The sequence below is a fragment of the Belonocnema kinseyi genome, chromosome 4, assembly GCF_010883055.1.
Source record: "Belonocnema kinseyi isolate 2016_QV_RU_SX_M_011 chromosome 4, B_treatae_v1, whole genome shotgun sequence".
In the NCBI taxonomy this organism is placed as follows: domain Eukaryota; kingdom Metazoa; phylum Arthropoda; class Insecta; order Hymenoptera; family Cynipidae; genus Belonocnema; species Belonocnema kinseyi.
Window position 1 is genome coordinate 52,754,611 of NC_046660.1, and position 14,755 is coordinate 52,769,365.

Here is a 14,755-nt window from a genome sequence, read left to right on the forward strand (position 1 = left end):
ATACATACATACATACATACATACATACATACATACATACATACATACATACATACATACATACATACATACATAGATACATACATACATACATACATACATTTATACAGTCAGATGTACAGGCAGGCACCGATGAAACTGTATGATTTTCAGACTCTGTGAGTGCTGAAACGTAAAGATTCGTTAAAAACCAGAGATCGAAAATTTGGACGATCACATTGAACACTCATGAATGGAATGTAAAAATTATTTTCACTACGAAATCATATTGCCAATAAATTAACCTTAATACTCTAATAAAAATTTATTAATAATCAGTAAATTTAATTATGATTATTTAATATATATTTTAATGTATTTTTCAAATTTCCTATTTAATTTATAATATTTTTTGTTAGCGATAGAAAATATGTTATTTTTATAATTTGTTGTGATTCTCAATCACTTACATGACTTTCGAATACACATACGTCCATTAATTATTAATAAAAATATTTATAATGACTCATTGATCGACAATACTTAGTGATTTTCCATGATGAATATTATTTTCATACACATTTTTAGCATTTTCAGTTAAAAGAAAATATTTTTCTGTGATTAAGCATTGAAAAGAAGTACTTATTTATATATGGTAAATTGAGTGTGCATTCAGTTATTAGGATGATCAATGAGTTAATTGAACCTGAGTTACATAAATTTTTACTTTATTTTCATGAAGTTCGAACATTGTAGGCTGAAAATATTCAAAGTAGGGTCAGTATTGAAAGAGAGGTTAAACAGCCTCAAAGTAGGATCTTGAGTTATAAAAATGTGGGTTCTCAGGATTAAAAATAGCTTCAGAGAGGTGTTACAGCGTCAAACTAGGTTCTTGACTTTAGCATCTAAAGATTCACAGTAGGGCCTATAGATTGAAACGGAGTCAAAGTAGACTCTAATGTTTCACTCTCTAGGAGTTAAAAGTTTAAAGAAGGGGCTATAAGTTTAAATAGCATCAAAGCAGGTTCTAATCAAGAGCTGAAACTTCAAAGTAGGGTCTAAATTTCGACTCGAGAATTTTTCGAAATGAGACCTTCGAAAAACCACCAGGATATCTTTACTTTTAGTTCTCAATCTAAATTTCGCGCAAAGGATTTATTATTATCACATAAACTACCAGTTATAATTATTAGAATGGTAAAACGATCGAAAAACCATCAAAGTAACTTAAATTCCAGTTCACAACCTAACTACCGCGAAAAGATTTATTATTATCACCAGGAATACAAAGGAAGTTATGTCTTGAATACGGGAACTACTAGATTTAATTTTTTGAAACGAGTCATTCCAAAAACCATACGTATATCTTCAATTTCAATGCCTAATATCAATTTCCATAAGGAGATGTAATTGAAACATTGAAGCAACCAGGTTTAATTTGTAAAACGACACATTCGAGAAACAATCAGAGTACCCTAAATATTAGTTCTCAATCTAGCCATATCGATCCAGGTGTATCTTAGCCACCGGTGCTACCAGATTTGTTTTGAAGAATGGGGTATTTAAAAAACGATGAGAGTCTCTTAAATTATGAATCTCAATCAAGCTTGCCCGAGCAAGATGTATTATTATCACCCTGACTACTTGGCTTAATCAAAAGAAAGATGTGACTTTCAAAGAAGCATACGCAGCATCTTAAATTTTAGTTTTCAATCTGAATTTCCCGAGAAAAAAATAACTTGAGCACAGGAGCCACCAGCTTTAAATTGTAAAAAATGGGACGTTCTGAAAAATATCAGGGTACCGTAAAAATCAGTTCTCAATCTAGCTTCGGCAAACAAGATTAATTTTCATCACCTACACTACCAGGTCTAATTATTAGAATGATTAGACCTTTGGAAAACCCTCAAATTATCTTTATTTTCAGTTCTCAATCTAACTTTGGAAAACCAGATTTATTATTATCACCTGGAATACCAGGCATGATGATCACAATAACAAGACTAACGAAATATCCAAGGTATCTTAAATTTCAGTTTTTAATATAAATCACTTGACGAAGATGTATCCTGAATACCGTAACTACCAGGTTTAATTTTTTGAACCGTGACATTAGAAAACCCATCTAGGTATCATCAATTTGAGTTTTCGATCTAAATTACCAGAGAAATACGTATTTTAAACACCAGATCCACCAGGCATAGTTTGTTGAACAGTAACAAGAAATTCGAAAAAGAATCAGGGTATCCTATATTTCAATTCTCAATCTAACTTCTGCAAAAAAAATTTATTATTACCACCTGGAATACCAGGCCTGATTATCAGAATAAGACATTCGAAAAAGGTGTCTTAAGTTTCAGTTCTTGATCTGAATTTCCCGAGGAAGATGTATCTTAAAGACCGGAACCAAAAATTTTAATTTTCCGGGCGAGACTTGTTCTCAATCTGCATCCTGCGAACAAGATTTATTATGATCATCTGGACTACCAGGCCTAATTATTAGAATTATAAGACTTTCGAAAAACTTCAAGGTATCTTAAATTTTAGTTTTTAACCTAAATTACCCGAGGAAGATTTATCGTGAATACTGTAACCATTTGGTTTAAGTTTTTTAAACAAGATATTTGAAAAACCATCAGGGTATCTTAAATTTTATTTCTCAATCTAAATTCCCTGATCAATTTGCATCATAAATACCATAATCACCTACTTTAATTTGTAGAACAAGACCTGCGAAAAAATATCAGGGTTTCGTAAATTTCAGTTTTTAATCTAACTTTCCTGAGCAAGATTTATTATTATCATCTAAACTACGAGGCCTAATTATTAGAATGAGACTTTCAAGAAACGCCAAAGGTATCTTCCACAGAAATGTGAAGGATCGGTCGATATCTCATGAGCCAATGTCTGCTTTTCTCAAATCAACAGGATTAAAGTTCGGCCGAGAAGTTTTATTTCCCGGTTTGAAGACGGTGTCGTATCCACTTTAGCGGATTTTTCTACAAATAGCCTTTTTACTAAATCGAGGGAATCGAAACGTAAACATTCAGGGACGCCTGAACTGTCTCCAATTGGAATGCATACTATTGCGCAATATACTCGGCTGAGTACTCGCGTACTGCGTCACCTATGTAACGAGAGTCGCAAACGTCTCTCACTTTGTACTATGAAAAACTGCGGGGACCAGCAATTGCAGGATTAAAAACCAGAAGTTCTTAAATCGGGTTTCTGGTGTACATCCAAAGGCGAAATGCAGCCCTAAGTGTGCTGTATTACCATCTCTGTCACTCTTAAGGCATCAGTCATGACCTTTGAAATACACTGGAATTTGGATTTACCACCGGGCTTCAGTAGTCTTCAGTGTTAAATCCAGAACCTCCAAACGTAAACATTCAGTGGCATACACCATTTCCAATTGAAATATATAATATTAACAAGCACTGCCACTTTGTAACTACGCTGCTGCTCCACTGTGGGGAAAAATGACGACAAAATTTTTTAAATACGATTTCCGGCTACAATTTATAACAAATTAAACTTTTTTTCAAACTTAACGCTAATTAAATTCCTAAAAGATCCCTCGAGGCCGATTTTAAAGAAAAATAATGTTGACTTCATTTATACACAAAGTTGGAAAAAATCTCAAAATTTAGGATATTGTTACTATAATAACCCGCAATAAATTCAAAATGATTGATATTAGTGTTTAATTAATAAATAAACATTAATGAAACATAACCTAATAGTTTATTATAAACTGATTGATTGATATTAACAATTGTATTGTTATAAACAATGATAGGTGATACTTTAGTGGTTTTGAATATGTATTAAGCGACTTTTGTTTTTAAAACTGTTTAAATCAACATAAAAATATACAAAGACTAAACGGAATATATTGCTCATTGTGATACCAAATTTTTACAAACAAATTTACATTTTGAACCATTTTTTAGTGTTTGTGTTACTTTTTTTTTAAACGTGCTTTGCTGGGCTTACCATTATTATATTAATACAGTTTGTAACACAATAGTTACAATAGTTATGTACAATAGTATAGCTTATAACAATCAACTTTGTCTCTTTAAAACTGCTTAATCTGGGCATTTGTTTATAAAATATGTTAATAACAATTACAAAATTGTCATAAAATTGCATCATAGTTTATTGTAACATCACTTTCAAGTTAAATAAATCCTTTACAAAAAAATACTTAAAATACTCAAAAATTTCTCAAACTGCGCATTTGTTTATAACATTTGTTTACAACAATATTGAATATATTCCATTTAGTTTTCATATGTATTTATGTTATTTTAAATTGTATTAAAAACGAAAATCACTTAGTGAATATCCAAAGACACTCGAAAATCATTTACATTCGTTTACAAAAATACAATTGTTAATAAAAACTTATTGATTTATAATAAACTATTAGTTTATGTTTCACGAATGTTCATTTATGGATTGAATACTGATATCAATCATTTTAAATTAATTGCCTGTTTTATAGTAACAATGTCTTAAATTTTACAATTTTTTTTAACTTTGTGTATAAATAAAGGTGATAGTATTTTTTTTTAAATTCGCCTTGATAAATCTCTTAGGAGTTAAGTTAAATTTAATTTGCCAACAAAAATGTAATCGGTTAAAAATCTCAGCTCAAAACCACAACGGAAACAAGGATTAGAACGCCGTAAATCAGCACTCATTCAATCCAAGTTCCAGTTTATTTGTGTAATGTTACTATTTTTTTCACAAATTTCATGAAATTTTTTTTAAACTTCTAAAATCGTGTTCATTTTTTCTGAAATCCTTTTCAATCCTTCTTAAATTTTTGGTAGATTTTCAGAAACCGTTAAAATATTTTAAATAATTATATATGTGACATATTTATCAAATTCTTATGAAATCCTATGAAACACTTTTAATTCTTCCAAAGGTTATTGTTAAATCTTTTGAAATTTTTTGAATTTTTTTGAATTAAACTGAAATTTTCGTTGCTTATTTAACTTTTCAAATATTTTGAAATCTTTAAAGTTTTTGTGAAATTTTCTAGATCTTTGTAAAATTTAGGTGCATTTCTTTGAAATATTTTAAAAGCTTGGAAATATTGTAAGATATTAGAAATCCTTCTGAAATCTTTTGAATGTTTTTAAATCTTTTGAAATCTTGTAGACAGTCGACGAGTAAATTCGCTTTAAATACTAAAATACTTTATTGCAATCTTTAAAATAATTAGTTCAGTAATTCAAAAAATATCTTCAAGCAAGATTTCTTGTGCATAATCACTTTGATATTACATATTTCTTATTCAGAAATCCTCTTTTCATAATATCAATATAATTTAACAAGAAAATCCAACAATTTCTGGTTAAAAGTTAATTAATTTTTCAGTTGTAAAGTTAACTATTATACCTTTTGCTCCTTGCTTATTTTGTTTGGTTGAAAATTCTGCTATTTGGTCAAAAATATAATTGTTTGGTGTAAAATGCAACAGGTTTATTAAAAAGTCATCTTTTCAGGTCAAAAATTGAACTACTTGTTAAACTAGTTAAACTAATTTGTTGACAATTATTTTTTTTTTTTTGGTTAATGATTCATTTTCTTTTTTGAAAATTTAAATATATTTTAAAAATTCGTTTCATTTTTGTTTACATATTCATTTCTTATTCAAAAATTAAACTACTCAATTTTTGGTTAAAAATTTAACTTTTTTGTTCGATGTTTAAGTCTTTTGAAAAATCAATTTTCTTCATACTCATCATTATATTTTAATTTTTACCCACTTTGTTAAAAATTTATCTATTTGGTTGAAAATAATCTTTTTTTTCGTTATAAGTTCAACTATTACGTGAAAAATTCTTTTTTTCTTAAGATTCACCTCTGTGTTTGAAAATTGAATAGTTTTGTTTGAAATTAGTTAATGTTTCTTTAGATGCAAAATTATTCTTCATCTGAAACTTTAAGTAGTTCATTTTTTTTGAAAATATATTTTTTATAAGTTTAAAATTTATTTTATTGGTTGTGGATTCAAATATTTTATTCAAAATTTATCTTTATATGTTGAATTGATCTGGTTAAGAATTTTAGATTTTTTATGTTAAGAAATAGTTTTCATTCTAAAAATTTAAAAATAAAAGACAATTTTTTATTTAAAATTTATTTCTTTTTCACGCAAAAATTAAACTGTTGGGATGAAAGGAATTTGTTTTCTAAAAAATTCTTTTTTTTATAGATATTAATATTTAATTTTAAATTAATATTTAAAATTATTCTTGATTCAATATACAAAATACAATTTCAAAATTTTAATTTAAATTGGTAACGTAGTTAGCAATTTAAGAGAAGAATAAGAGATTAAGATTAAGAGAAATTACACGAATTAACAACTACTTGCAATATTATATGTCTTACTTTCTGGGAGGTCTGCTCGAAAGAAAATGCTTTATGCATATAATTTTATTTTGTAATTTCAATGAGAAACCTACTCTTTATTGATGGTCTTATTATATATGATTTATCCACCATATATCTGATAATTCCAAACAACCTGTTCCAGAATTTTATTTCCTGATTTAAAAAACACTGATAGCATGAATGCATTCTATACATTTTTATTTATTTACTCGTATTTTTAATCATTAATAAAAAAAAATTGTTACATTTTCTTGTAATAAACATTTTTTTCAATTTTTTTTATTTATTATTTTTTATTTATTCTTATTATTACTTTAACAGTTGCAAATTGTTTATTATTTGGTTTTTAATTTGTTTATATTTTTTAATAGTAGTATTTAGAAATTATTGTTTAAGCAAATAACAAAATTGTTAAAAAATAGTTGAATACCGAAACTATACCATAAATTTTTAAACAAAAATGATGTATTTTCAACAAAAAAAATGTTATGAAGGGCGTTAAAGAGGGTAATCTAATTTTTTTCAAATATTCATGCAAATCGCCCAAAAAGATTGAGTCCGAAAAATAATTATATTTTTTCAAACAAATTTTCGAATGATGTGCCTAAGAATTCGAAAAAAAAAATTTCTAAGATTTTTTGACCACCCTAGAGTTCGACCAAGCAGTGGAATTTTCATTAAAAAATTATGATTTCTGAACTAAAAATTTAACACTTGATTGTTAAAAAGAAAAACACTTTTATTTTAAGTAAAAACAAGTTGAAATCGACAAAATGTGTAGAATTTTCAACAAAACAGTTGAGTTTCAAATGACACAACGAATGTCACTGTCTAACAAAATGTTAAATTTGTAACAAAATAATTTCATTTTTATCAACATTATAAGTTTTTGAATTAATAAGATAAATTCTGAAATATAAGTATAATAGCAGATGTTTCAACTAACAATAATAATTAACTTTCGGCTTAAAAACAGTTATATATTAAATGTGTGTGTGTGTGTGTGTGTGTGTGTGTGTGTGTGTGTGTGTGTGTGTGTGTGTGTGTGTGTGTGTGTGTGTGTGTGTGTGTGTGTGTGTGTGTGTAAATCTTCCATCATTAAATGAATTTTCAACTAAAAAGATTAATTTTGTATAAAAAAAAGACTACTCTAAAAACGAAACAATACTGCGACCAGAAATAGAATAGTTGCATTTTCAGTTTAAAAAATTCATTTTGAACCAAATAAAAACTAATTTACAACAAAATAGTTCAATTTTTAACCAATAACAATTAATTTTTATCCAAGTAGTTCAACTTTCAACCAAGTCATTGAATCCTTAAATAAAGTATAAATCTTCAAGCAAAAATGGAATGGTTAAATTTACAGCAAAAATAAATTAATTTTAAGCCAATAAAAAAATTTAATAAAATAATTTAATTTTTATCTAAAACACAAATATTCAACAAGAAACATAAAACTTAACTTTTAAGTAAAAAGATTAATGTCTAGCAAAAAAAAAGGAAATTTTTATCAAAATAGTTTAATTTTCTACCCATAAAAATAAGTTTTAAATTTTAAAATAAATATAAATATGTGAGGTTCTGGAAAAGATTTTTTCTTGCGTTCAAAAAGAATTTTTTTAAATTTACGTAGCTTAGCTATTCGTCCCAATTAATGCGGATTTCACTTAAAAATAGATGTAATTTTTTCGAAAGAGCAGTTTTCAAAATGCAATGTAATTTCGTTTGTTGAACAAATTTTATTTTTTATATTTTATATTTTATATATTTTTTTTATTTCATATTCATATGTGCACTATGAAATCCATCTCTTTAAATGAAAATTGAACTATTTTATGGAAAATTCCTTTTTTTTCTAGAAAATTATTCTTTGGTTAAAAATTTAACTGTTTTTTTCTAAAAAGTTAATTATTCTGGTTTTGGCCAGTCTGCTAATATATTTTGGGTTCCGAGTTTCTTTTTTTCGTTAAAAATCTTATCTTCTGGATCCAGGATTCCAGGTCCGGTAGAAGCTGGTCCAGTTTTCAATTCCTAGAACTGCTGACCCAAGAAGTTTCTCAGAGATAAGTCGAAAATCGGTTGCGACTCTCGCGACGGAAGGACCGCCGTGCGCGAGTACTCACTCTAGTATATTGCGCAATATTATGCATCTTCAAAAATATTACTTTTATTATATGGAACTTGGAGTGTATTCCACCAGTTTTTCATTTGTCACACAAATATAAAGCAGAAATTAATGCAATGTAATAATATACTCACCTCATATAACTTTATTTCTATGACTAATCGAATAATGAATCGTCTCTTATGATTATTGATCAAGTGGTACCTGTTTTTTCAAATTTCCATCAGACTCTTTATTTTAACTTACATATTTAACAAATGATGCTTACTCTAAAATTGAAATGTTCAGAATTTAACACTGCTTTTTAATTCCGTTGGATTTGGATTTACAGTGGTTGTTTGTAATGTTGTATTTTTCGAATTGTTTCCAATCCTTATAATCTCGAATTTTTCTGCCATAGATAAAATCCAGATGTATGAATAGAGATTTGGATCTATTTTATCAGTGGCTTCTTTGAAAGATTCCTCAAATTCGAGTTTAACATCCCCATTTTCTGTCACTTCTGTTCGAATCCCATTGAGTGCATTTATCATAAGTGTTATCACTGTTTTGTCCCTCATCATCCAGAAACCAAATGTTGAAAGAATCACGTCTACGATTCCCAGATCCAAATTAATCTTATGAAGAAAATGTAAAATTATTATACATTAATAAATACGTGATTACACTTAACTCTCGATATAAGACCTGTTACGGGCGTCGCTTGCCTTCGCCTTGATCCTAAATCAGGGAATTTAAACCTAAATATGAAGGTCCGCATGCTGCAACCTGATGCAATTAACGCGAAGATTGTTCGGGCCACAAAAAGTTTGTCAAGCTTGGATGAACACGCCCTCTTATTCGGTGCCACAATTCCTCTTATCATGAATCTGCGAAAGCTATCAGTTTTAAGAACGGCCTAATTCGAGGGGTCTTATAGTGGAAGTTGAGTATATAATATAAAGGTGGCTACTCAAATTCGAAAAAAAACCTGGCAATTCCAGAATTTTTTTTCAGTATCTCTTGATTTATCCAAGTAATAATAAATAATAATGTAATATTAATCATGGTATTTTTTTAAATATCCGTAGAAATAACAAAATGTGTAAAAATAATACTTTTTTCCAATTATGTAAAATTAAATAACGACCCCACAAACATTTGCAAGATGAAGCCAAGGAAAATATTTTTTCAACTGTATTGATAGCAGGCTTCACAGGCCGAATTTCTTCAAAAATAGGGGATATATAGAGATTTTTCACGCGAATGAGAGAAAAAAAGTTTAATCGAATAAATGTTGTTATTAAATCCAATAATATTTGAAATGATTTGCACTTCTGAATTCGCAACTACAAATTTATTTTTTAACAAATTGGTATATTTTTAACCGAATAGCTGAATTTGTCAGTAAAGGAAAAATTCTCATCCAGGAAAATTAGGTTTCTACTAGAAATAAACTAAAATAAAAAATCCTCAACAAAAAAAAATTAATTTTTAACATATTCGTTCAACTTTTAACAAATTGGTTGAATTTTCAACGGAAAAACATGAATTCTCAAAGAAAAATGGATCAGTTGATATTTTAGGTAAAAAATAATTTTATATTGAAACGAAAACAGTTGGATTCATAAATCAGGATAAAATTCTTAAGCCAAAATTTTCACACCAAAAAGAGGCATTTTTAAGAAATGAGTTTGCATTTTTAACGAAGAAGAATAATTTGCAACGACAATGATGGACTTTTAATAAAAATGTTAAATTATCAATAAAACAATTCAATTTTAACAAAATATTTAAATTTGAAACCAAATAATAAAATTAAAGTAAAAAGAATGATCTTAACTCACTTACATTAACCCTGAAGATATTTTACTCTTTTTTACTATTAACTAATTTAATATTAATTTGTATTATTATTTATTATTTATTTATTAACAATATTTTATTATCAAGTAATTTATTAATCCATTTAATTTATAAATTAATTTACTATTTTAGTCAAGAGAGACCTAAACATTTTAACCAAATAGATCTATTTTCAACAAAGAAGATGAATTTTTAACCATGAAAAGCAATATTTAAAAAAAAAAGATGATAAAGTTTTGAAATGAAATAGTGAATATTAAACAACAACAACAAATAAAATGTTAAGAAATAAGTTCAACTTTCAATCCATGAATTAAGTTTTCTACAAAAAAAAGGAAAATTCTCATAAAGAAATACTATTTTTACTAAAACAGATAAATTGTCAAATTAGAAACGTTTTTCATTTAGGAAAGAAAGATGAGTTTTGACAAAAATGTTAAATTTTCCAGAAGAAAAAAAAATAATTTTCCAAAAAAGGATAAATTTCCAAGGAAATAGGTGAATGTCTATTCCAGAAGATGAATTGCCAACTAAAATGATGAATCTTCAACCAAATATAATATGAATTTCCAACGAAAAATGTATTATTTGATATTGCAACAACAAAATAAATCAATCTAAAAACAATAACAGTTCATTTCATCCAGAAAGACCCAATTTCCACCAAATTATAATAAAAATAATAGTTAAATAATAACATTTTTTTAAAAATCGAAACAAAAAAATATAATATTACATTTTCACCAAAAGAAATGAACATAAATATAATTTTAACAAAATAGTTGAATATTCATCACAAAAGATAAATTTAAAACCAAGAAGATTAATTTTCTGCCAAAAAAGGCAAAAAAGTTTTTACCCAATATAATGAATCTTATACAAACAAAATAATCTTAAACAAATCAGTTCCAATCTCAAGCATTCCATTTAATTTGCAAAAAAATGTAATAGATGTTACTTCAAAAAATAGAGATTTAAATTTAAAAAAAATTGAAATTCTACTAAATGGGATGAATTTTCGTCGAAAAGACTTCTCATTCAAAAAGGAAAAAATGTCAACCAAATTGTTGCATTTTAAAGACAAAAAGATGAATTTTCTAAAAAACAGTTGAATTTTTAAATCAACAATATAAGTTTTCGAGAAAAGTATAGTTCTGAAACAAATAGTTGAATTCTCAACCAAATATTAATTGTTGTGACATCAAAATATAAATTTCAACATAAAGCTAAATTTCAACGAAATAGATAAATTGGCTACTTTTTTACAGAAATTTAATGCCCAAATGATAAACTTTCTATGTAATAGTATAATTTTAAACCCTAAAATATGACTTTTGAACAACAAAATTTCGATTGAATGATCAAATCCTCAACTAAACGGGATTTTTTAAACAAAAAGTTGCATTTTTTAGCATAGAATTCACTACAAAAGAGTTACATTTTCAACCAAGAGAGATTCTACCTTTGAAAAAGAAGAAAATTCAAACCTAATTCATAAATTTGCAAGTTAAAAGGAGGAATATTCTACCGAACAGTTAAATTTTTTAACACAAAAATGTCACCCATTTTCGAAATATTAAAAAATGAATTTTCCACAAAGAAGTTAATTTTGAACTACACAATATTTTAATTATATTTGCATTTAAGTTAAAAAACGAGAAAAGGATTAAAAAAGGCATTTGGAAAAGGCTGTGAAGCCTGCGATTAATAAATACGAATGTTCATAACTTATAGACTAAATAATAATGAAAAATGAACATTTCATTTAAAAAATAAAGTTATTTTTCCACAGCACAAATTTAAATTCGGACCAAAAAACCTTTTAGGCCTTAAAAACAAGTACGCTAAAATCCGGATTTAAAAATCCTGGGCTTACGGCGTTTCTAGACTTTCAGTCCTTGGAATTTTTCTGATGTAGAGACAACGGGCCCAAAAAAGAGGCGGTGCTCAGTCATGAGTGACCAACAGCAGCGTAGAGACATAGTGGAAACTGGGGAGTACTCTCAGCACGTTAGTTTCCGAATGGCCCTGAGAGTTTATGTTAAGATTGTCTGGATTTATGATCAAGGCCACTGCAAGCCGAGCCCAAAACCATACCTTAATCAAGGTTTCGGTGTAATATTCTAATTTTATACTTCAAAAATCAGCGTGCTTCAATTTGATATTACAGTTTAAAAAAACATACCTTGTATGTTACAGAGTCCTTGAAATTATTTAATCTCTTGTGCAATTTCACAGCTACAAGCATCTTTGAAAATGCCTGGATTCTAGCTAGATCACCAGCAATTAAGATACAATAATTATCATAATCAAATTCAGCCGTTAAAGGTCCAGTGGTGACTTCGAATCTCAACCAAATTTGCGGTTCTCGTTTTCGTTTTCGATCAAGATCATTCCTGACAACTTTCAAATTAGGAAACATTCCTGGTGTATTATAAATCATCAATCGCAGATTATTTTTGTATCGCTTATGAATGGAACCTGGTTTTTTTTCAACACGAAATGGATCGAAGCCAAATTGACACAATTTTTTACGTATTTGTCGTACCTGCATCAAATAAATATTTTTACTGATAAGAATTCTCAAGCCGAAAAATTATTATAAATAGATTATAGTCAATGAAAGATATTATGTATTATTTTTTTTTGCACAAAAAAAATAGTTAAAGGGCACGCGCACCTACTTGAAAGGGTTTTAGCTTATTAGGACGTTAAATAAGTCTTTTAGGCATCCCCTCCTCATACCTTCCCCACTATACTTCCCCTCTGATACTAACCTTTTCCCTTATTCTGCCAATTCCCTTCTCCAGCTATCACTTCTACTCACCTACCCATCCCCATTTCTAATCATTTTCTCTACCTTCCATCACTTGAACTTACTCCTCATAATTCTCATCGAAATTTCCAGTACTTCCGCTCCCCTCATTACCACTAACTTCTCCTAGTCCCCTCTTCTCACTTCAGCTACTCTTTCTTTTTCATTTCTTACTCACTTTCATACGTTTTGCCTATTTCCTCTCTACTCATTTCCTCTCATTTCCCATATTTCTCCTACCCTCCTTTCTCCTCATTTCTACTACTTTTCTTTCCCTCACTTCCTCTACTTGCCCACCAGCCGATATTTGCTTCCCTCTCTTCCCATAATTTGCCACGCCTGTACTTTCCCTCCTCTGATACCTCTTAACTTATCCTCCTTTCCCTTTTCTTATAACTTCACATCTTCTCATCATCCCTCCTCTTAATTGCGCTCACTTTTCCCCTTTTATTTCCGCCAATTCCCTCCACTGCTTCTACTTTCCTTCCACACATTTCCCCCCACTTCCTCAACTTTCTTTGCATACATCACCATTTAGTGGTATTTCTTTTGTGCGCTAATTATTCCCTTATTTCTCACTACTAAGCCTATTCACCCTGCCCTCATTTCTCTTATTTCCCAAATTTACCATTGCTTGCAATACTTCCTCTACCACCATTTTTTCTCACTTCCCCTACTTCCTCACCCATAATTTTCAGTCTATTTTCCGATTCTCTATAGTCTATCTCCTCATTTGCCCTCAAATTCTATAGATTTCCTTCCCCAATTCATCCCCAGTTCCTCTCCCTACATTTCTCCTCACTTCCTCTACTTTTCTTCTATCAATTTTCCTCACTTCCCATACTTTTCTTTCGTACATTTCACATCGGTAAACATACTTAATTTTACCTATTTTCCCCTTGGTTTCCCTACTTCCCCTCAACTATTTTTACCTGTGTTTCTGTTACTCCTCCTCTTTTTTTCTCCCTTAATTTCCCTCATTTCTATCAATTTCCATTACTCCCAATACATCCCCTCCCATCATTTTCTCTTGATTCCCCTCTCATAATATCCCATCAATTTTCCTAATTTCCTACCCTTTATTTTTCCTTAATTTTCATACATATGTCTCTCATTTATTCTTACTTTACCTCTCCTAATTTTCCCTGTCGCTCCTTCAATTTCTTAACATTATTTCTCCTCACTTCCCCACTTCCTCACGGTTCATTTTCCGTCAATACCCTATTTTCCCTCCCTTCATTTATTCTTAATGCAAAACAATTATTAATTATTATTAACTGAAAATGTTTAAAATTTTTAAAAAAGTACATTGTCCAGTGTTCAATTGAAAAAATTTCAATTCAAACTATTTTATATTACGAAAAATTTTTAAAATGGAAATATTACGGGCGAAATGCGGAGGAATTATTTCAAATCTGACACTTTTTTAAATTAAAGAATCTCAAAATTGCATGATCAGATTAAATTTTAAAAATACTTCAATTTCAAAACCTTTTACGATGAAATATTTTCAGATTAAAACTTGGAAGCTTTAATCATATAGAATGCAAGCTATTTGGACTTAAATT

General features: G+C 28.5%; 1 protein-coding gene across 1 annotated transcript in view; it reads right to left on the reverse strand.

The window, feature by feature from the left end:
* Positions 1 to 8,770: 8,770 nt before the first annotated feature.
* Positions 8,771 to 14,755, reverse strand: part of LOC117171906 — a 432,989-nt gene continuing 427,004 nt past the window's right edge. Inside the window, exons 4-5 of the mRNA XM_033359555.1 lie at positions 12,558 to 12,920; positions 8,771 to 9,144 (exon numbers count right to left, since the gene is read on the reverse strand). Of these exons, the coding sequence (XP_033215446.1) occupies positions 8,812 to 9,144; positions 12,558 to 12,920 (696 nt within the window). The 3' untranslated portion in view covers positions 8,771 to 8,811. The remainder of the gene's footprint in view (positions 9,145 to 12,557; positions 12,921 to 14,755) is intronic.